This window comes from Salvia splendens, chromosome 19 (genome assembly GCF_004379255.2).
Source record: "Salvia splendens isolate huo1 chromosome 19, SspV2, whole genome shotgun sequence".
In the NCBI taxonomy this organism is placed as follows: Eukaryota; Viridiplantae; Streptophyta; class Magnoliopsida; order Lamiales; family Lamiaceae; genus Salvia; species Salvia splendens.
The window spans coordinates 21480731-21496612 of record NC_056050.1 but is presented as its reverse complement, the minus strand read 5'-3'; the positions used below and the strand labels follow the sequence as shown (position 1 = coordinate 21496612).

Below are 15882 nucleotides of genomic sequence, written 5' to 3'. Positions count from 1 at the left end.
ATAAAACAAAAAATCTTTTAAATTCAAAAAGAGTAAAATCAAATCATCCCACCAATTAAAAACTCGCACCTCGAATCATGACGTAACTCGATCAATCTCTATAATAATCGTGCGAATATTTAAACTAAATCAAGATAAAAAGTGGGATACATTTGGGTTTTACATGATGAATAAGTCCATTATGTAGAAGACAAGCAATGACATATATCACATCAAAATAAGTCAAAATGTTTTCAGAGTATTGAAAACTCAAACACACCCTAAACAATGGAAAAGTGGGCTACACACATATATATAGCCAATATAATATATGAATGTATGAAAACAACTAGTTTTTGTTTGTATAGTGTTTTGAAAGTCACAACGTTACAAGTTTCATGTGCATTGTATTTGTTATATGACAACAATATTATTCCACTCTCATGCTTAATAGTACTAGTACTTGTTATATATGTGTCTACATTGTTTTGTAGTATAATTGTATATAGTATATATTTATTCTCATTGGACAAATATTAATCAGGAAATAGCCTTTTTGCTGCAATATAATTAGTGAACATATATATAGGGTTTTGAGTTCCATGAAAACGAGTAGGTTTGTTAGCTAATTAATTTCAAATATTTTTTAAGGATTTGTTTTAGAATGTAAATTAATTATTTGTGTTTTTCTTTTCCTGCTGTATTAGCTTTTATTAATAATATAATATCTCATTAATTATATGGTTCACTATTTTATAAGTTAGTACAAAGTATTTAAAAATACTAAATAATTTATATTCTACTGTACTATTTTTTCGAGCAATTGTAATAGCAACCTTAAAAATATTATCTATTTCACGACATTTATGAAAACTGGAAAAAAGTCATCAGGTACGGTCTCTAATTCGATACTCAACTTTACAAATTATAGCCGAAAAAACCATGTGCTATAACTAAATGATAACTAATGTTCGTGTAAGTCTTAAAAAATAGTGTTGATGTTTTCCAGTTTAATTTGGTGTACTTCTTCAATATTAATTTTTTGATATCTGCAAAAATAATGGATTTATTCAGAGAATTGGAACCATTACAATTTGCAATACAATCACAAATGCAAACCAGAAGCAAACTCCTAGTTAAACTATTGAATACATATATGGCTTGATTAAATGGTTTTTTTTCTTATTTTGATTTGGAAATAATTATGTTTAATTACCTCCAGATTGTATAAATGTTGCTGCAGAAAGTCGCATTTAAGCCAAGAATATGCAAATATAATTGAATAAAAACTACCATGATGGGGTATTTGTATAAGAGGTTGCTATATGGGAAATTTGGAATTGTGAATATTTTAATCACATGAAATATTTTTATCGAACGTGCAACATTTTAATTAGATAACATAATATAATCAGTAGCAAAGAGACTTCACAATCAAAATCCAATATACTCCTAAAAAACAGTAGCAAAATAGACTTAGCAATCAATCAACTTTAAAAACATTCAAACCTAGGAGGCCCTCTAATAACAAAGAGCAATCAATAAGATATAAATGAAATGAAATGAAATAAAAATTTACAAAGTCTTATTGATTTCTCTATGTCAATAGAGATTAGAGTGCTTCAAATGTTTATGTTTGATTTTGCTTCTATAGAAATGTGGAATGGATAAGCACATTAAATAATATAAATATATTCGATTCGGTCTAGAAGAAAATCATTATGGGCGAAAAGAAGAAAAAACGACAAAATTACGATATAATCAATTAATTACAAAACTTACAACAAAAACTAAAATATTACAAAACTTACGACAATAATTAAACTTTTCCCTAAAATTTTTTATGGTCTCATACATTAAATTTGTGACCTTTTGATCCCTAATATACTGTTTTGGTACATTTTGGTCACAGACATATTGTATTGGTCCAAAATAACCATTTTCTATTAAAATTAATCGTCAATGTTTGACCAATTTAATAACTTAATTAATCTAATTAACTTAATTAATTTAATACTCATTTCGTTTCCTCAATGCTGAGATATAACTTTTCGGCACAGAATCTAAGAAACGCATGTCTAGAGTGTTAAATGGAAAGATAATTAAGTGGAGTAAATTTTATGTTTTTAAATTAAATTTCATTTGCATAAAAATTGTAGAAAAATATGAACAATTCTCTGATTTTTTAAAACTGCTCATTCATAGTTAATTAATCCTAAAACACTTGTTTCCTAAAACAAAATTTTTCATAGCTCTCTACTACAAACTTAAATTTTGGTCAAAACTCTGACCGTTAATTTTAATAAAAAATAATTATTTCTGACCAAAATAATATATTTGGGATAAAAAAGTACTAAAATAAAATGTTAAGGACCAAAGAATCACAAACAAGCAAGAGATGAATTTTTTTTAAAGTAAATGTAAGAGATCAAAATTGGTCATTAGCCTTTTTATATTCTAATTTAAACTATAATACACAAATCTAATTTATTAAGAGTACTATGCTAGAAAATAAATTTAATTTTAAGTTTTTAACTCACTATCCAATTTCCGAAACTGTAATTTCTCTGCTTCTCCCTCTCATCCCTCCGCCGCCGTGCCAGCAGAAATCGACGCTAAAAATGGCGCCGAAAGCGGCAGCCGCCGCGGCTCCGACCGTGCCAATTGAAGATCTCTTCACCTCTCTCAATCGGCACATCCAACGCTCCGAATTTCACCTAGCTGTCAGGGTCTCAGATCAAGGTATGTGAATCATTTCATTTGTTTACGCATTCAAATAAGCTACGAGATTTCGTATGATAAAATTGCGAAGCTAATATTAATTTTTATCTTTTGGTTGTTTTAATTCACATTTTAATTTGGCCTATGTTTGGGGTTTTAGTTCTTTCGATTGCGCCGGGAGATGAGGATGCGATTCTGTGTAAAGTCGTTGCTCTGATAAAAAACGACAAGATTGACGATGCTTTATCTGCAATTGAAAAATTATCCAGGAAATCTCCAGTAGATTTAACTTTCTTCAAGGTACTTCGATGATGTTTTCTTTTGTGATATTGATCTCGGATTTATATTTTTACAGTTTCTTAATCAGTGTGTAGAGTTAGGTTCTGTAACTGTAAAAGAATGCTGATTGCAGCTGAACGCATTCGAAAGTTTGGCTTATTTTGGGTGGTGTTATGTTCCTTTTGCTATAGATGTTCGACACTTTGTAGTCATTGTCAGGAGTTTGAAGCATTGATCACAATTTTAGTAAACGTAAACCATCATCATTAGATTGTTTATACCTGTCTGCTGAGGTAAACTGTACACAGATTAGTATGTTCAGTGATTTTGAGGATGCTATTACTCAATATACACTACATGTATGTGCACATTTATATACATGTACAACTGTTTTCAGTATCCACTTTTATCGACAAAACTAATAAAAATTGCAATCATATGTATTTGTTCATATTTGCTATCGAATCTGAAGGTCTAGTAATTTGGAGGATGCATTTACAATCTCCATAGATATGTATTTTTGTAAACATTTATATAAGTGGTAGCATTTTCGTTATCCTTACGAATGAAAGTTGCAATCGTCTTCTGTATCTGTGCATATTTGCCGATGTCAGCATCTGGGATGTTTTGTATGCATAAACTGTTTTCAGCTCTTAAAGTAGGATAATCGGGTTAACTACCAAAATTAAGGTCTATCTCTCATATTAAAGCCCTTTTCCTTTTTTTTCTTTTTCTTTTCTTTTCTTTTCTGAATAGGCATATTGCTTATATCGACAAAATAAATTGGATGAAGCCTTGGTGTCTTTGAAAGGCCATAACGGGGACTCTGCAGCCATGTTGTTAGAGTCACAGATTTTATTTCGGTTAGGAAAAATGGATGCATGTGTTGATGTATATCAAAATCTTCAGAGGTCAAAGATAGATTCTTTAGAAATCAATTTTGTAGCTGCGTTGGTTACTGCTGGCAGAGCTACTGAAGTCAAGGGGACAATTGAGTCTCTCAGACTTAAACCAACAAGCAGTTTTGAATTAGCTTACAATGTTGCTTGCTCATTGATAGAAAGAAACAAGCATACAGATGCAGAAAAACTTTTGCTGTCAGCTCGAAGGTGATGTGCAATCTCAGGAAACTCGATTAATATTCAATTAACCAATTTCCCGTTTCATGCTTAATTTTCAGAATTTGATGTCGCATTATCATAACTTTGTAAATGTGAAACTGACTAGTGCGAGCTTTTATTTTTATGGTCCTGCAACAAGGAGTTGTATGTGGACATTGTAAGGAAGTGGAATTTGATCCTTTGCCTTGGTTCAAGTACCTTAGTGTTCCTGCAACAAGGATTTGCAAGTGGACACTGTATGTGGGTCAAGTAACTACAGGAAAATAGATAAGAAGAGAAGACAATTTGTCATATTCACCCTCCGTCCATTATCCATACACATTGAAACGGAGAAAATTGTATCTACATATTTTTTCTTTTCACTTCATGTTGGGAAAGTCTAGCACTACTTTTAAAACGCCTTAGAGACTTGCCTGCACTTCGTCATGATAACATGCAAATTGAGAATTTGTTTGATGCTTAAGCTGACACTTATCTTATGCAGAATTGGCCAGGAAACATTGATGGAAGAGAACTTACTGGATGATGACATAGAAATTGAGTTGGCACCTATAGCTGTACAACTAGGATATGTTCATCAGGTTCTCAGCCGTGTAATATTAGCATTCATTTTTTTTCTTCGTTTGTTGGAGAGAGTAATTCAACGGGTTTTGAATGCGCAGGTGCTAGGAGACAATCCAGAAGCTCTAGAAGCTTACTCCACTCTTATCAAGAAAAATTTGGCAGACGAAACATCACTTGCGGTGGCAAAAAATAACCTTATTGCACTAAAGGGCCCAAAGGATGTGTCTGATGGTTTGAGAAAGCTAGATAAGCTGATAGTGAGAGCTGAAGGACCTTCTTTCTCTCTTGCTAGCGGCCTTGACTTAAAGCTGTCCCTGAAGCAGAGGGAAGCGATATATGTTAATCGTCTGTTATTATTACTACATTCTAACAAGTTGGATCAGGTAATACATTTACAAGAGCAGTTCCTTCTCACTAGATTTTGTGATTGGTTTAATGTTTCAATAATATGTTTCACACTGGCAATATATTTAATTCTAACGTGGTAGTCAGATAATGCATTTTCAGAAATTTGTTTGGGATTGGTCTTACTTATGTAGGATGAATTCATTTTCTCTTTATTTTCCTTATCTATTTTATATTGAGAAATTTGTTATCTGAAATTTCTAATGATTCTTTAGCTAATATGCAGGCCAGAGAACTTGCTTCTGCACTTCCAACCATATTTCCGGAGAGTATAATGCCAGTGTTTCTCCAAGCTGCCGTGCACGTGAGAGAAAACAAAGCCAATAAGGCTGAGGAGATGCTTGGGAATTTCGCAATTAAATTTCCTGATAAGTCAAATGCCATCCTGCTTGCGAAGGCACAGGTTGCGGCATCTGCTGGCCATCCTCAAATAGCAGCCGAGTCACTGCTAAAAATACAAGATATTCAACACATGCCCGCAACTATTGCAACCATTGTGGCACTCAAAGAACATGCTGGCGACATAGATGGTGCTGATGCTGTATTTGATTCTGCAATACAGTGGTGGTCCAACGAAATGACTGAAGACAATAAACTTGCTGTTATCACGCGAGAGGCTGCCTTGTTTAAGCTCCGGCATGGAAAGGAAACCGAAGCTGCTCGCCTCTTTGAGGAACTCATCAAAAGCCATAAAAGCATTGACGCTTTGGTAGGTCTCATTCAGACTACTGCTCATACAGATGTTGAAAAGGCAGAATCTTATGAGAAACAGTTGAAACCCCTTGCTGGTGTGAAGGGAATCGATGTGGATGGTTTGGAGAAAACCTCGGGTGCAAAGCACATTGAAAATGGGCCGATTGCAGGCACCCCTGAGGCATACGAACAAAAGAACAAGGAGAAAACAAAGAAAAAAAGAAAGAGGAAGCCCAAGTATCCGAAAGGCTTCGACCCTGCAAACCCAGGTCCTCCACCAGATCCAGAAAGGTGGCTGCCAAAGCGGGAGAGGTCAAGTTATAGGCCTAAGAGAAAGGATAAGAGAGCAACACAGGTCAGGGGCTCTCAAGGCGCAGTCGCTAAAGAGGCTGCTAACACTGTTGGTTCGAAGTCGAGCCAAACGACTAACTCTAAGGGAACATCTCAGAATACGAGCACAGAACAAACCAAGGCTTCCTCAAAGTCCAGGAAGAAATCGAGGAAATGATTAGATACGGTTTCATAGAGCGTTACATAGAACTTAATTAACTCGTCTTTGGATCGATGTGATTAGCCAATTTTTTTTTTCGTATTTGTTGAATTATTACTTGCTGTGTATGCTTATACTGAGAGATCAAGCAGACCGCAAACTTTATACTTCGAATTTATTTTCTAAGTGTAAAATATTTTTCTTGTTTACTTGAAAACTGATATTTTAATTAGTTTTTCTCCATTTCTTTTTCTTTTTGTCGAGGTAGATACTTTGAAGGGAGAAGAATATTCACTATGTTCATTTTAGAAAATTCGAACATGGGATATCGTGAGATACTTTATAATCCATTCCATATCTTCTGATAGAAGTGTCTCAATCAATGTTTTAAAAACCGGATCGGCAAGCGAACCAGCGCCGTTACTGGTTCAACCGGTCGAACCACTGGTTGAACCGGAATATATAATAAACATATATATATATTATATATTATTAAATATATATATAATAAAAACTGTGAATAATAAATAAAAAATAGCATTATCAAAATATCAAAAATGGCATATTTGGTGCCACGCAATGCATCTTAAGTATTTTCCGATACACTGCCATGCCATGCTATGCTGGTCAGCTTGCATTACAATACCAATAAGTTCAAATACCAAAATAAACAAGACCAATAAGTTTAAATATCTAAATATACCAGTCTTTATCAAAATACATAAGTCTTTATCAAAATACCAAGCTACGAACTCAAAACAAAATACTTAGTGATCATCTCAATCACTTTCATTTCCAACTTCAAACTTAATGCAACTCAAGTCACAAGAACCATCGTTGATGCTACCAGTATTTCCATCATCATCAAATCTTGACAAATCAATTTCGCCATCATTAATCCCCATTATATCAAGCAATGAACACAATAACACATGAAATTATAAATAAATCTATAAAAGTTTATTTACCTTTTGCTTGTTATTCATCTAACATTTCCTCCAACTCCTCATAATCAAGCTCTTCATTAGCATCTTCATCAATCACCCAAAACTCTACTTTGTCTATACACTCATAATCAATCGGATCATATTGTCTTTTCTTTGAACAAACACTACACATTTATATGAACCAAAAAAGCAAAAAACAAACATCAACATAAACTAAAGTGAACATAGTGTATTAATTATAGTGTACTAATTATACTACAAGGAGTCTGCATCTCCAGTAGCAGAGCTACTTAAATTTGAGAAACAGACACATCCATACATACCATCGTTTCAAACTAAAAGCTTTCAAATTTTCAATATATATAGATAATACGAATTCAGTGCTACTCCATTAATGTAAAATTAGTTTAGTATAAAAGAGATAAAGCATTAATCTTTGGAAAAAAAGCAGCAGTGAAGAACAAAATGGAAGGCTGACCAACCTCTAAATGCGCGACGGCGATGGGGAAGCGGAGGCGGCGATGTACGGTGTTGGATGTTATTGAGGAGAGGAGACGAGCGGCAATGGGAGGGCAAGAGAGAAGGAGCAACGAGAGAGATGGAGTCCGGGAGGGCTCGGCGATTGGGGCGCCGGAGGTAGCGAGGTGGGCGGCGGAACAGGGAGGTATGGAGAACTTGAGAGAGGAAGTGGGAAGTGGGGGTGGGAGGTCGGCGCTCACTTTCTGAAAAGTGAAGGGAATGAAACTAATTCTTCCAAAGACCCCCAAACCCTAACAAAATATGATTTAAAAAATATTTAAATATAGTTGAATCGGTTTCCGGTTCGCGGTTTAACCGGTTTGACCGGCCGATTTTATCGATTCTGGGTGGGTCAACCTACAGGCGATTTTTAGAGGCAAACCGGATCGGACTGCCTACCGATTAGCGGTCCAACCGGCCAGTCCGGTCCGGTTTTTAAAACATTGGTCTCAATCATATATACAAGAAAATATTCCAAAAATAAAAAGAATACAAAAGACTAACTTTTGTTTGTTGAATAGTCTGTTTCCCGTGGAGGGAAAAAGGGATGCATGTAAAAGTGAAAGAAATTGAGAGATAATATCTCACATGACTCAAATAAAGGGTAATAAAGATAGACATACATAGATATTCCACCACCACACCACAACTCACGCACATACACTACATTCTATATTCAAAAAAAAATTAATCAGTGATTTTTTTGATAAATAAAAATGCTAAAACCTGGATGGCAGGAGAACCAGAATTTGTTACAGAGAATATAAAGAACTAAAGCCAAGCAACTAAAGCAAAATACAAACCAAAAAACAAAGACAAGGCTGCCCATAAAATGTCCCAACAACAAAACTACATAAGTGACAAAACAGACCAACATCAGCACAAAGCCAGACAACTACAAAGGTTAGTCGTAGTAAATTTATGATGGTTAAGCTTTTAGGTATTTTAACCAAATTTATCTTTTCATATTCGATATGTATAATAAATTTTAAAGGTTATCATATAATTAAAAAAAAACTACACAAATTGCAATACTACAGTAGTAGTACAATATTTTGATCAAGAGTTGTAAGTAACTACTAACTAGGGACATCCAAAGCAATCTTTTTGCACTTTAATGAGCTAGTGGAATGAAAAATAAGCATAAGAATGCACTTGTTATATTGTGAACCCTTGTAAATAAAATAAAACAAAATACAAAATGGTCCCTAGAATAATACATTCACACCAAAACACACACTGAGAGGTGAAGAAATTGGTGGTGATCTGTATATTCTCTGATCATTTTAGGCATTGATGATATTATTATGTGTGAAGATGATGATGGATTCATGATGTGTCATTTTCATCAATCTATGTATTGATCTTTCCTTGCATGTTATGTATAAAGGGTTTTCTTTCTTTTTGTACTCTCCACCCCAAAGATACTGGAAAAATTTGTGGGCCATTTTGAAAAATGTATAATTTCAACATTGGTGTTTTATTTTTAGTCAAAGGGGATGTGGAGTATATAGTTATGGTAATCTCATGTAATATTGTGATTTTTGTAATGGGTTTGGGGTTGTCTATCACATTTTTGGGGTTTTTCAAACTTACATGTTAAATCCCATAAATGGGAACCCTACCTACTAGTGATTGTTTGGGCTTAATTTTCTCCGATTAGATATGTATGATGATGTTGTTTTGAGTTAGACATGGGATGGGAAATTTTTTTGTCATGGTCTACCATTTGGCATTTATCTATTAGTGGTTTTTCTATTGAAAGATTTTGTTCGATCTTTGCCTGTACAATGATATTAATGTATTATTATCTAGAAATTTGATGGGACATTTAAATAATACTCTCTTCGTCTCCTAAAATAGAGTTTTTAGTGGTGACAGCCCGACATGTGTTTTAATATGAAATTGATAATATTATAAGGAGCATGATTCTTATCCAAATTATCTTTCCCAAATATGATCCCTCCTAATTCGTTAGAAACTAGTTTGCCTTTTATTTACTAGTGCTTAATGTTTGAATTAACAATAATATTCTATAGATATAGTTAATGCAAAATTATTTGACATCCATTTTTATTTTGATGAAATTAATTGTCGATTTATGTAGATAGGAGAGTTGATGACCCCCACTTATGTTAATACGCATACTTTTCAATTCAATGTTGGACATTGAAATCACTATTTGAGAGATCGATGTATCGTTGCTTATTCCTTAATTTGCAAGACTACCTTCGATTGATTGGTAGCACCTCAACTTGCTTACATGATAAGAACATTGACTTTCAATTTTAAATATTTACCATATCTTCACTTAGGTTTCGTTCCGATGCTTATGACTAATTATCATATGATTATTTATTCAAGATTAAATTGTGAGATTGTTTAAGTTGAAGGAGTGGACATAACTAATTATCATATGATTATCCACCTAAGATTAAGTTGTGAGATTCAATCTCGAGCCAAACAAAATACTACATATTTAATCATTAGATGTAATCGATTACAAACCGGTTCTAGTCCAATTTTAGAGTTTTTAGAGTCCACAATAAGGGAGCCTCGGCGGCCGCCGACTCTGCGGCGGCGGCGCGGCTCCCTATTGCGGTGGACGGATGGCGCCGGGGCGGGGGGTGGAAAGGCCACAGCCGAGTAGTCAGCGTGGACGGGGCGGGGGGTAGGAGCCGCTGCGGCTTATTGCACTGCCCGGTGAGCCGCGCCCTGCTAGAAAATCAATTTTTTATTTTTATTTTCTTCATTTATTCTATAAATGTGGAGGTTTATTTTTGTGCTGATTCATAAAATTTATGTGAGCAGATGAGAGGGCGAGTAGATCAGAGGAGGATATAAAATTTGGGGAAGATGAAGTGAAGAGAGAGAAATAGTTGTAGAATAAATTGCGTAGTTCAATGAATTGTAGAATAAATTTGGAAACAAAATTTGGGGAAGATGAAGTGGAGAGAGAGAAATAGTTGTAGAATAAATTGTGGAAACAAAATTGTGTGGGAATAAATTATGTGTTTTAATTTTTTATAATTAAATTATGTGTTTTTTTTTCTACTTATTATAGTCCGATAATTTTTATTCTAACTGAATTAAAATATGCCAAGAATTGATAAAATAATGTGATTTGTGGCTTGAGCGTGTCCACTATTGGACTGGACAAATATTTGTGGCTATGGACAAATTTTTGTGGTTGTGAAAAAAAATGGCTTGTCACCGGAGTGTCCACCTTCTTGTGGACACTCTTGCTTTACGAATTGCTACGGAAAATTTCATATTGACGGACATACGTGTCAAATTTTAAACATTTAATTTCGGGCTATTTTTTTTATTTATTTGATCAGAGGGGTGCTTAAACTCCCTCAATAAATACATATGTCATACACACACATATTATACTTTTCAATTACATAAAAAATTTCAAACCATAAAAAATTGTAAAGTGGAGTATGACACTAACAAAAGAAACAAAACTACTATACCCATCGAAAGCAAAAAATTCTAGCAAACCAAACACAAAATTGACAACACAACTAGCACTATAAACTGACAGAACTAGCTAGAAAATAACAATAGGCTAAATATTAATGTATAAAATACATTTCATATTGTATGTTCATGCATAAAACTACATACTTCAAAATGAAGAAACCAAACCATACATTTATGACAGGCATTCTAAAGTAAACCATGATGACAAAGAATTAATCCAATCATTAAATTTTGTACTATACACCAAGAATATTTGAGTCATCATTGACAAATAACAAACCTATCCACCCGATATGATTTTGACACCAATTCAATATATATGGTCCATAACCCCTCACCCCTAACGCAATTTTGTACTCCTACATAAATATTAATACAGTTCATATATTAAATTTCTCTTGGACCACAATAAATAAAAATCCAAACAAATTTTTTAAAAGGAATCCTTTCTTGAAATAAGTATGTACAAAATATAGCATTCGGTTATAATTTTTAAAATTAATAAAAATTGAATTCTTTTATAGCATTCGGTTATAAAATAATGCTCTCCATCATGAGGCTGACTTAGCACTTGGACCACTATTTGTGGTCACATATTTTTTGGCAATAGTACTTCGAAGCCCTATATTTTATTTTTAAGTACAATCAAAATTAGGGTTTGGTAATTGGGAATATATCCCCCAAACCAAAATTGATTATCTTTTTCTCTCTTTTCATTACCACAAGTACTTGTCAAGACTTGGGGTCTAATGGGGCTAATTACTTAACTTGTTAGGACATGAAACAAAGATGTGGAGTATGAACGAACAAGGCATGTTTAGGCGAAATGATACCCACTCCGCCCGCGAATAGGTGTCCCGTTTGAGTTTGGTGTAGATTTTTATAAGAATACTATTATAAAGAAATATGGATAGAAAAAAATAGTGGAATGTGCGTGGAAAAGGTTAGTGGAATGTGAGACATACTTACCATTTATAGTAAAAGTGAATTGAGACTCTTATTGTTGGACGAACCAAAATGAAAAAAACGGGACTCCTAATCACAGACGGAGAGATCTATATATATCGCTAATAAAAGAATCATCGATTGGTTGTATTTTTAACCGACTTATCATAAAATTAAAACCTATCAAGATCTGACACGTGCAAAGGCATGCATAAGCCGGACATGACACAAACACATGGATCCTAGTTGACATATATATATACTAGAAGGATATAATGTAATATCCCAACCTTAGAAGAATTAGGAATTAGAGATTAGAATTTATAGTTTAGTTAGTGGTTTTATTTGCATATGTTTTTGTTAGAAATAGAAGAGATAAATATAGGATTTTTTTTGGAAATTTAGGAAAATGAATGAAATAAAGAAAAAGAAGAAAGAAAAAGAATATGAAGTTGATGAGTAAGTTAGTAGTGATGTTATTTTGATGTGAATCTTGTTGTTTGGTCGAAACAGGTTAATGTTGTTTTGTTATGTACAGTAGTAAACAGTTGTGTTATCAGGTTTAGTTTCTTTTATGATAGTGTTGTATGTTGAGTGGTTGCAGAAAAGAGAGAAAAAAAAACAGGTTTTGTTTATCTATCGTACCGAAAGGTAACGTCACTTATTCGGTTAAAACTAACCGAGTAAGGGGTGTTACATATAAAGGTTCAAAAGCGAGCATCTAAATTTTCCTATAAAATGAATAGAAACATAATTTTAACCGTGAAGTTTGTAAAGAGAATATTCCGAGGAGTTGGGCAAATAAAAATTATCGTAGAAAGAATAAAAAATTATACTGTCACATTTTTTTTATTGAAATAGTTACATAAATAGGCATACAAAAGTGGATGAGAAGTGCAAAGGATGCGTGTTCATTATAGATTATAGTACTATTCAAAATTTCAAATGTTCTCATTTTAATTTTGGAACTTTAGAGAATGCATGTGGCAAAGACAACCTTGTATCTTACCAACCCTTTTAGGGCCTAAAATATCTATCTTTCCCAATTATTGTTAACATCTTCTTTTCAAACCGTTCAGAGTGTGATTAGGAAATAAGCTAGGTCTTCTTTTTATTTTCCACTTTTACCCTTCAAAAGCTCGTTTTAATAAAATAATTAAATAAACATATTTTAATTTAATAAAAGAAGGATTGATAGAACTTAATATCCTTAATTTCCAGCGTATTCCAAAAAATATTTTCACTTTTCATATTTATAGTAATTTAAAAAATACTTATGAATTCGAGTATATCTATAGTAGTAGTACTATACATATTTGTTTAACAATAACTGTGATTATAGTTATATTTTTGTTGTGTATAAACATATTTAATACCCTGTCCCTTGTTATTTGCACTATTCCATTTCAGCTCGTCACAAACTACTTACACTATTTAATTTATAGCTTAAATTAGAATTAATGTATTAAATTAATATATTAAATTAAGTTAAGAGCTTCTTTATTAAGTGATGTCTCATTACACTTAAAATTCTAATTTAATTATACTAAAAAATCAATCTCAAATTTACGGTCTAAAATGAAAATGCGAATAACATGGGACGTAGTATATTTTTTGACCAAACAAAGGCGGATGTTGAATGTATGCATTGCCAAATACACATCCAGCTTCAATGTAATAACTAATAACCGATGTAATATCTCTTCTTCTCCATTAATTATATACATCCAGTGCTGCAATTCAATAAATAAGATTAATAATAAGAAGAGGATTCATTTAATTTCTCTATTAATCTATAACCAAACAAGAATACAACTTATGCAAGGGAATTAAGTATGGACATGTTTTTTAGTTGTTAAACCAAACGATGTCCACCAACAGATTTGATCACTATTTCTCGTGCTGATTTATAGACACCTCAAATGGTGTGACAATTGATTCAATTATTTAGGATTGCTCTATATCCAAAGAGTATGAAATCGAATCAATAACCATTTGATTGGGATGGATGAGTTCAATACCATTCGACCATATACCCTGGATTATCATCTAATATTTGAATAAGAGTAATTCATTAGTGAAAACTTATATAAATGCAATTTGTTACAGAGGGGAAATGCAAGCAATTATATGTTGAAAAGCTAATTATATTATGGTCCACACCTAACGAAAAGTTTTGTTTGTTACTTTTTGTTTTTTGAAAATTTCTTATACATATATATCCACATAGTCTATAGCAACATGTAACTGAAGACCAACATTCCTTTGCCGTGTATATTATGTAATCGAGATTATGTTTGGTGGAGGGTAGGAATAAACTTCTGAGGTAGCTAGAGATATTTTTTTGTGAGATGGGAATAAAAAATTCTAGATTGAATTCATTATGATTCGGTATAATTAAGTAATTAATTTGAGTCCATTGCTTTAAAATTAACCAAGATATATTTAATATGTATACTCCCATATGTTTTGTACCTTCTCTTCAACCAAAACTTAAATCGCTAAAAAGCCTACAATCGAAACGTGGAAGATTAATACTAAAGGATACTTTAATGATATGATAATGGAAAATTGGGAACTTTGTTAATTCCTTCTAATTTTTTAAACTAAACTGATGGTTTAGCTACCACTCAATATTTGATATTACAATTTACGTCCCAAATTCAATTAATATTTTGCAAAATATTTGTTTTAAAATATCGATTATGGTGAGAATTGTATATATGAGAAGAAAAACTTCTTTAAAGGATTAATTATTAGGCTTTTGCTATTAAAAAAATTGAGGGGAAAGGGATAAAATAAATAAATATTCGTGGCAATTAGCCGAAGAGTAATGAATAATGGGTTGATGCTTATCTATTTCCGATTTCGATATATCTTATAAAATAACCCAATTTTCAAATAGTTCAAAATAATAAACCACTATGATATTTTATTGCCTTCAGTGGTATGCCTTTCTTTGTTACTTTAAAAATTTTCATATGCACAGATAACTTTATATCATGTACAAGGGATACAATCATTACTAAAATTATAGTACTAGTAAAAGGAATTCTTGTCCAAATTATTATGAGTCAAAATTTATTGAATGAATCAATACCAACAATTTCTCTTTTGACTTGTTAGTTACACACCAAAATCAATAAAACTATGCACATAATACCATACAATCGTATATAATTTTAGTACTCATCGGTGGCGTTCGGTTGCCTTGACTAATATCATGAGACTATCCATCTAAGATTAAGTTGTGGGATTATTTTAGTTGGAGGAGGGAGACTATGACTAATTATCATGAGACTATCCATCTAGGATTAAGTTGAACGGTTCAATCTTATGAACCAAACATGATACATATTTAATCATGGGATTTAATCTTGCCAACCGAACACCCACATTATATACTAGTATTAAAGTATATGTAGGTGTTGATGAAAGGTATACTTACATTAAAAAAAAGTCAATTCCACCAATTTAATTTCTGATTTTCTTGGCACAGCACAATCTGACGAGAGTGGCACATTAATTTGGTTAATTCTTTAATTTTAGTGGTCCTCTGGGGATAGCAATCATTTCTCCATCCAATTTGGCACAACTCTTTAAACTTGCACTAAATGAGCCACAATTAAATTTTGGTACCAAAATTCATTATGTACCTCCTACACATTCCTACACTACAATCATTATTTTTTCGCATTTCAGATATACTAGTATGCTAAAACATTGCAGG

General features: G+C 32.7%; 1 protein-coding gene and 1 long non-coding RNA gene across 2 annotated transcripts; one reads left to right on the top strand and one right to left on the bottom strand.

Annotated features, from left to right (window-relative positions):
- The first annotated feature begins 2504 nt into the window (after nucleotides 1–2504).
- Nucleotides 2505–6469, top strand: LOC121778654 (signal recognition particle subunit SRP72-like). Its single transcript, XM_042176040.1, has 6 exons — nucleotides 2505–2721; nucleotides 2861–3000; nucleotides 3736–4088; nucleotides 4585–4681; nucleotides 4763–5047; nucleotides 5296–6469. The coding sequence occupies exons 1-6, from the start codon at nucleotides 2601–2603 to the stop codon at nucleotides 6268–6270; spliced, it is 1971 nt and encodes a 656-aa protein (XP_042031974.1). The 5' UTR covers nucleotides 2505–2600; the 3' UTR covers nucleotides 6271–6469.
- Nucleotides 6470–6801: 332 nt separating this feature from the next.
- Nucleotides 6802–7978, bottom strand: LOC121778612. Its single transcript, XR_006045701.1, has 3 exons — nucleotides 7682–7978; nucleotides 7221–7363; nucleotides 6802–7122 (listed from the first exon to the last, which is right to left on the bottom strand). It is a non-coding gene; the product is annotated as an uncharacterized LOC121778612 (long non-coding RNA).
- Between the last annotated feature and the right edge of the window lie 7904 nt (nucleotides 7979–15882).

What these genes read in the sequence shown, in the direction of transcription:
- LOC121778654 (XM_042176040.1), top strand. Translation starts at nt 2,601, where the DNA reads ATGGCGCCGAAAGCGGCAGCCGCCGCGGCTCCGACCGTGCCAATTGAA. An exon ending in TAGATTTAACTTTCTTCAAG is followed by an intron (nt 3,001 to 3,735) that starts GTACTTCGATGA and finishes TTTTCTGAATAG; the next exon opens with GCATATTGCTTATATCGACA. An exon ending in CTTTTGCTGTCAGCTCGAAG is followed by an intron (nt 4,089 to 4,584) that starts GTGATGTGCAAT and finishes TATCTTATGCAG; the next exon opens with AATTGGCCAGGAAACATTGA.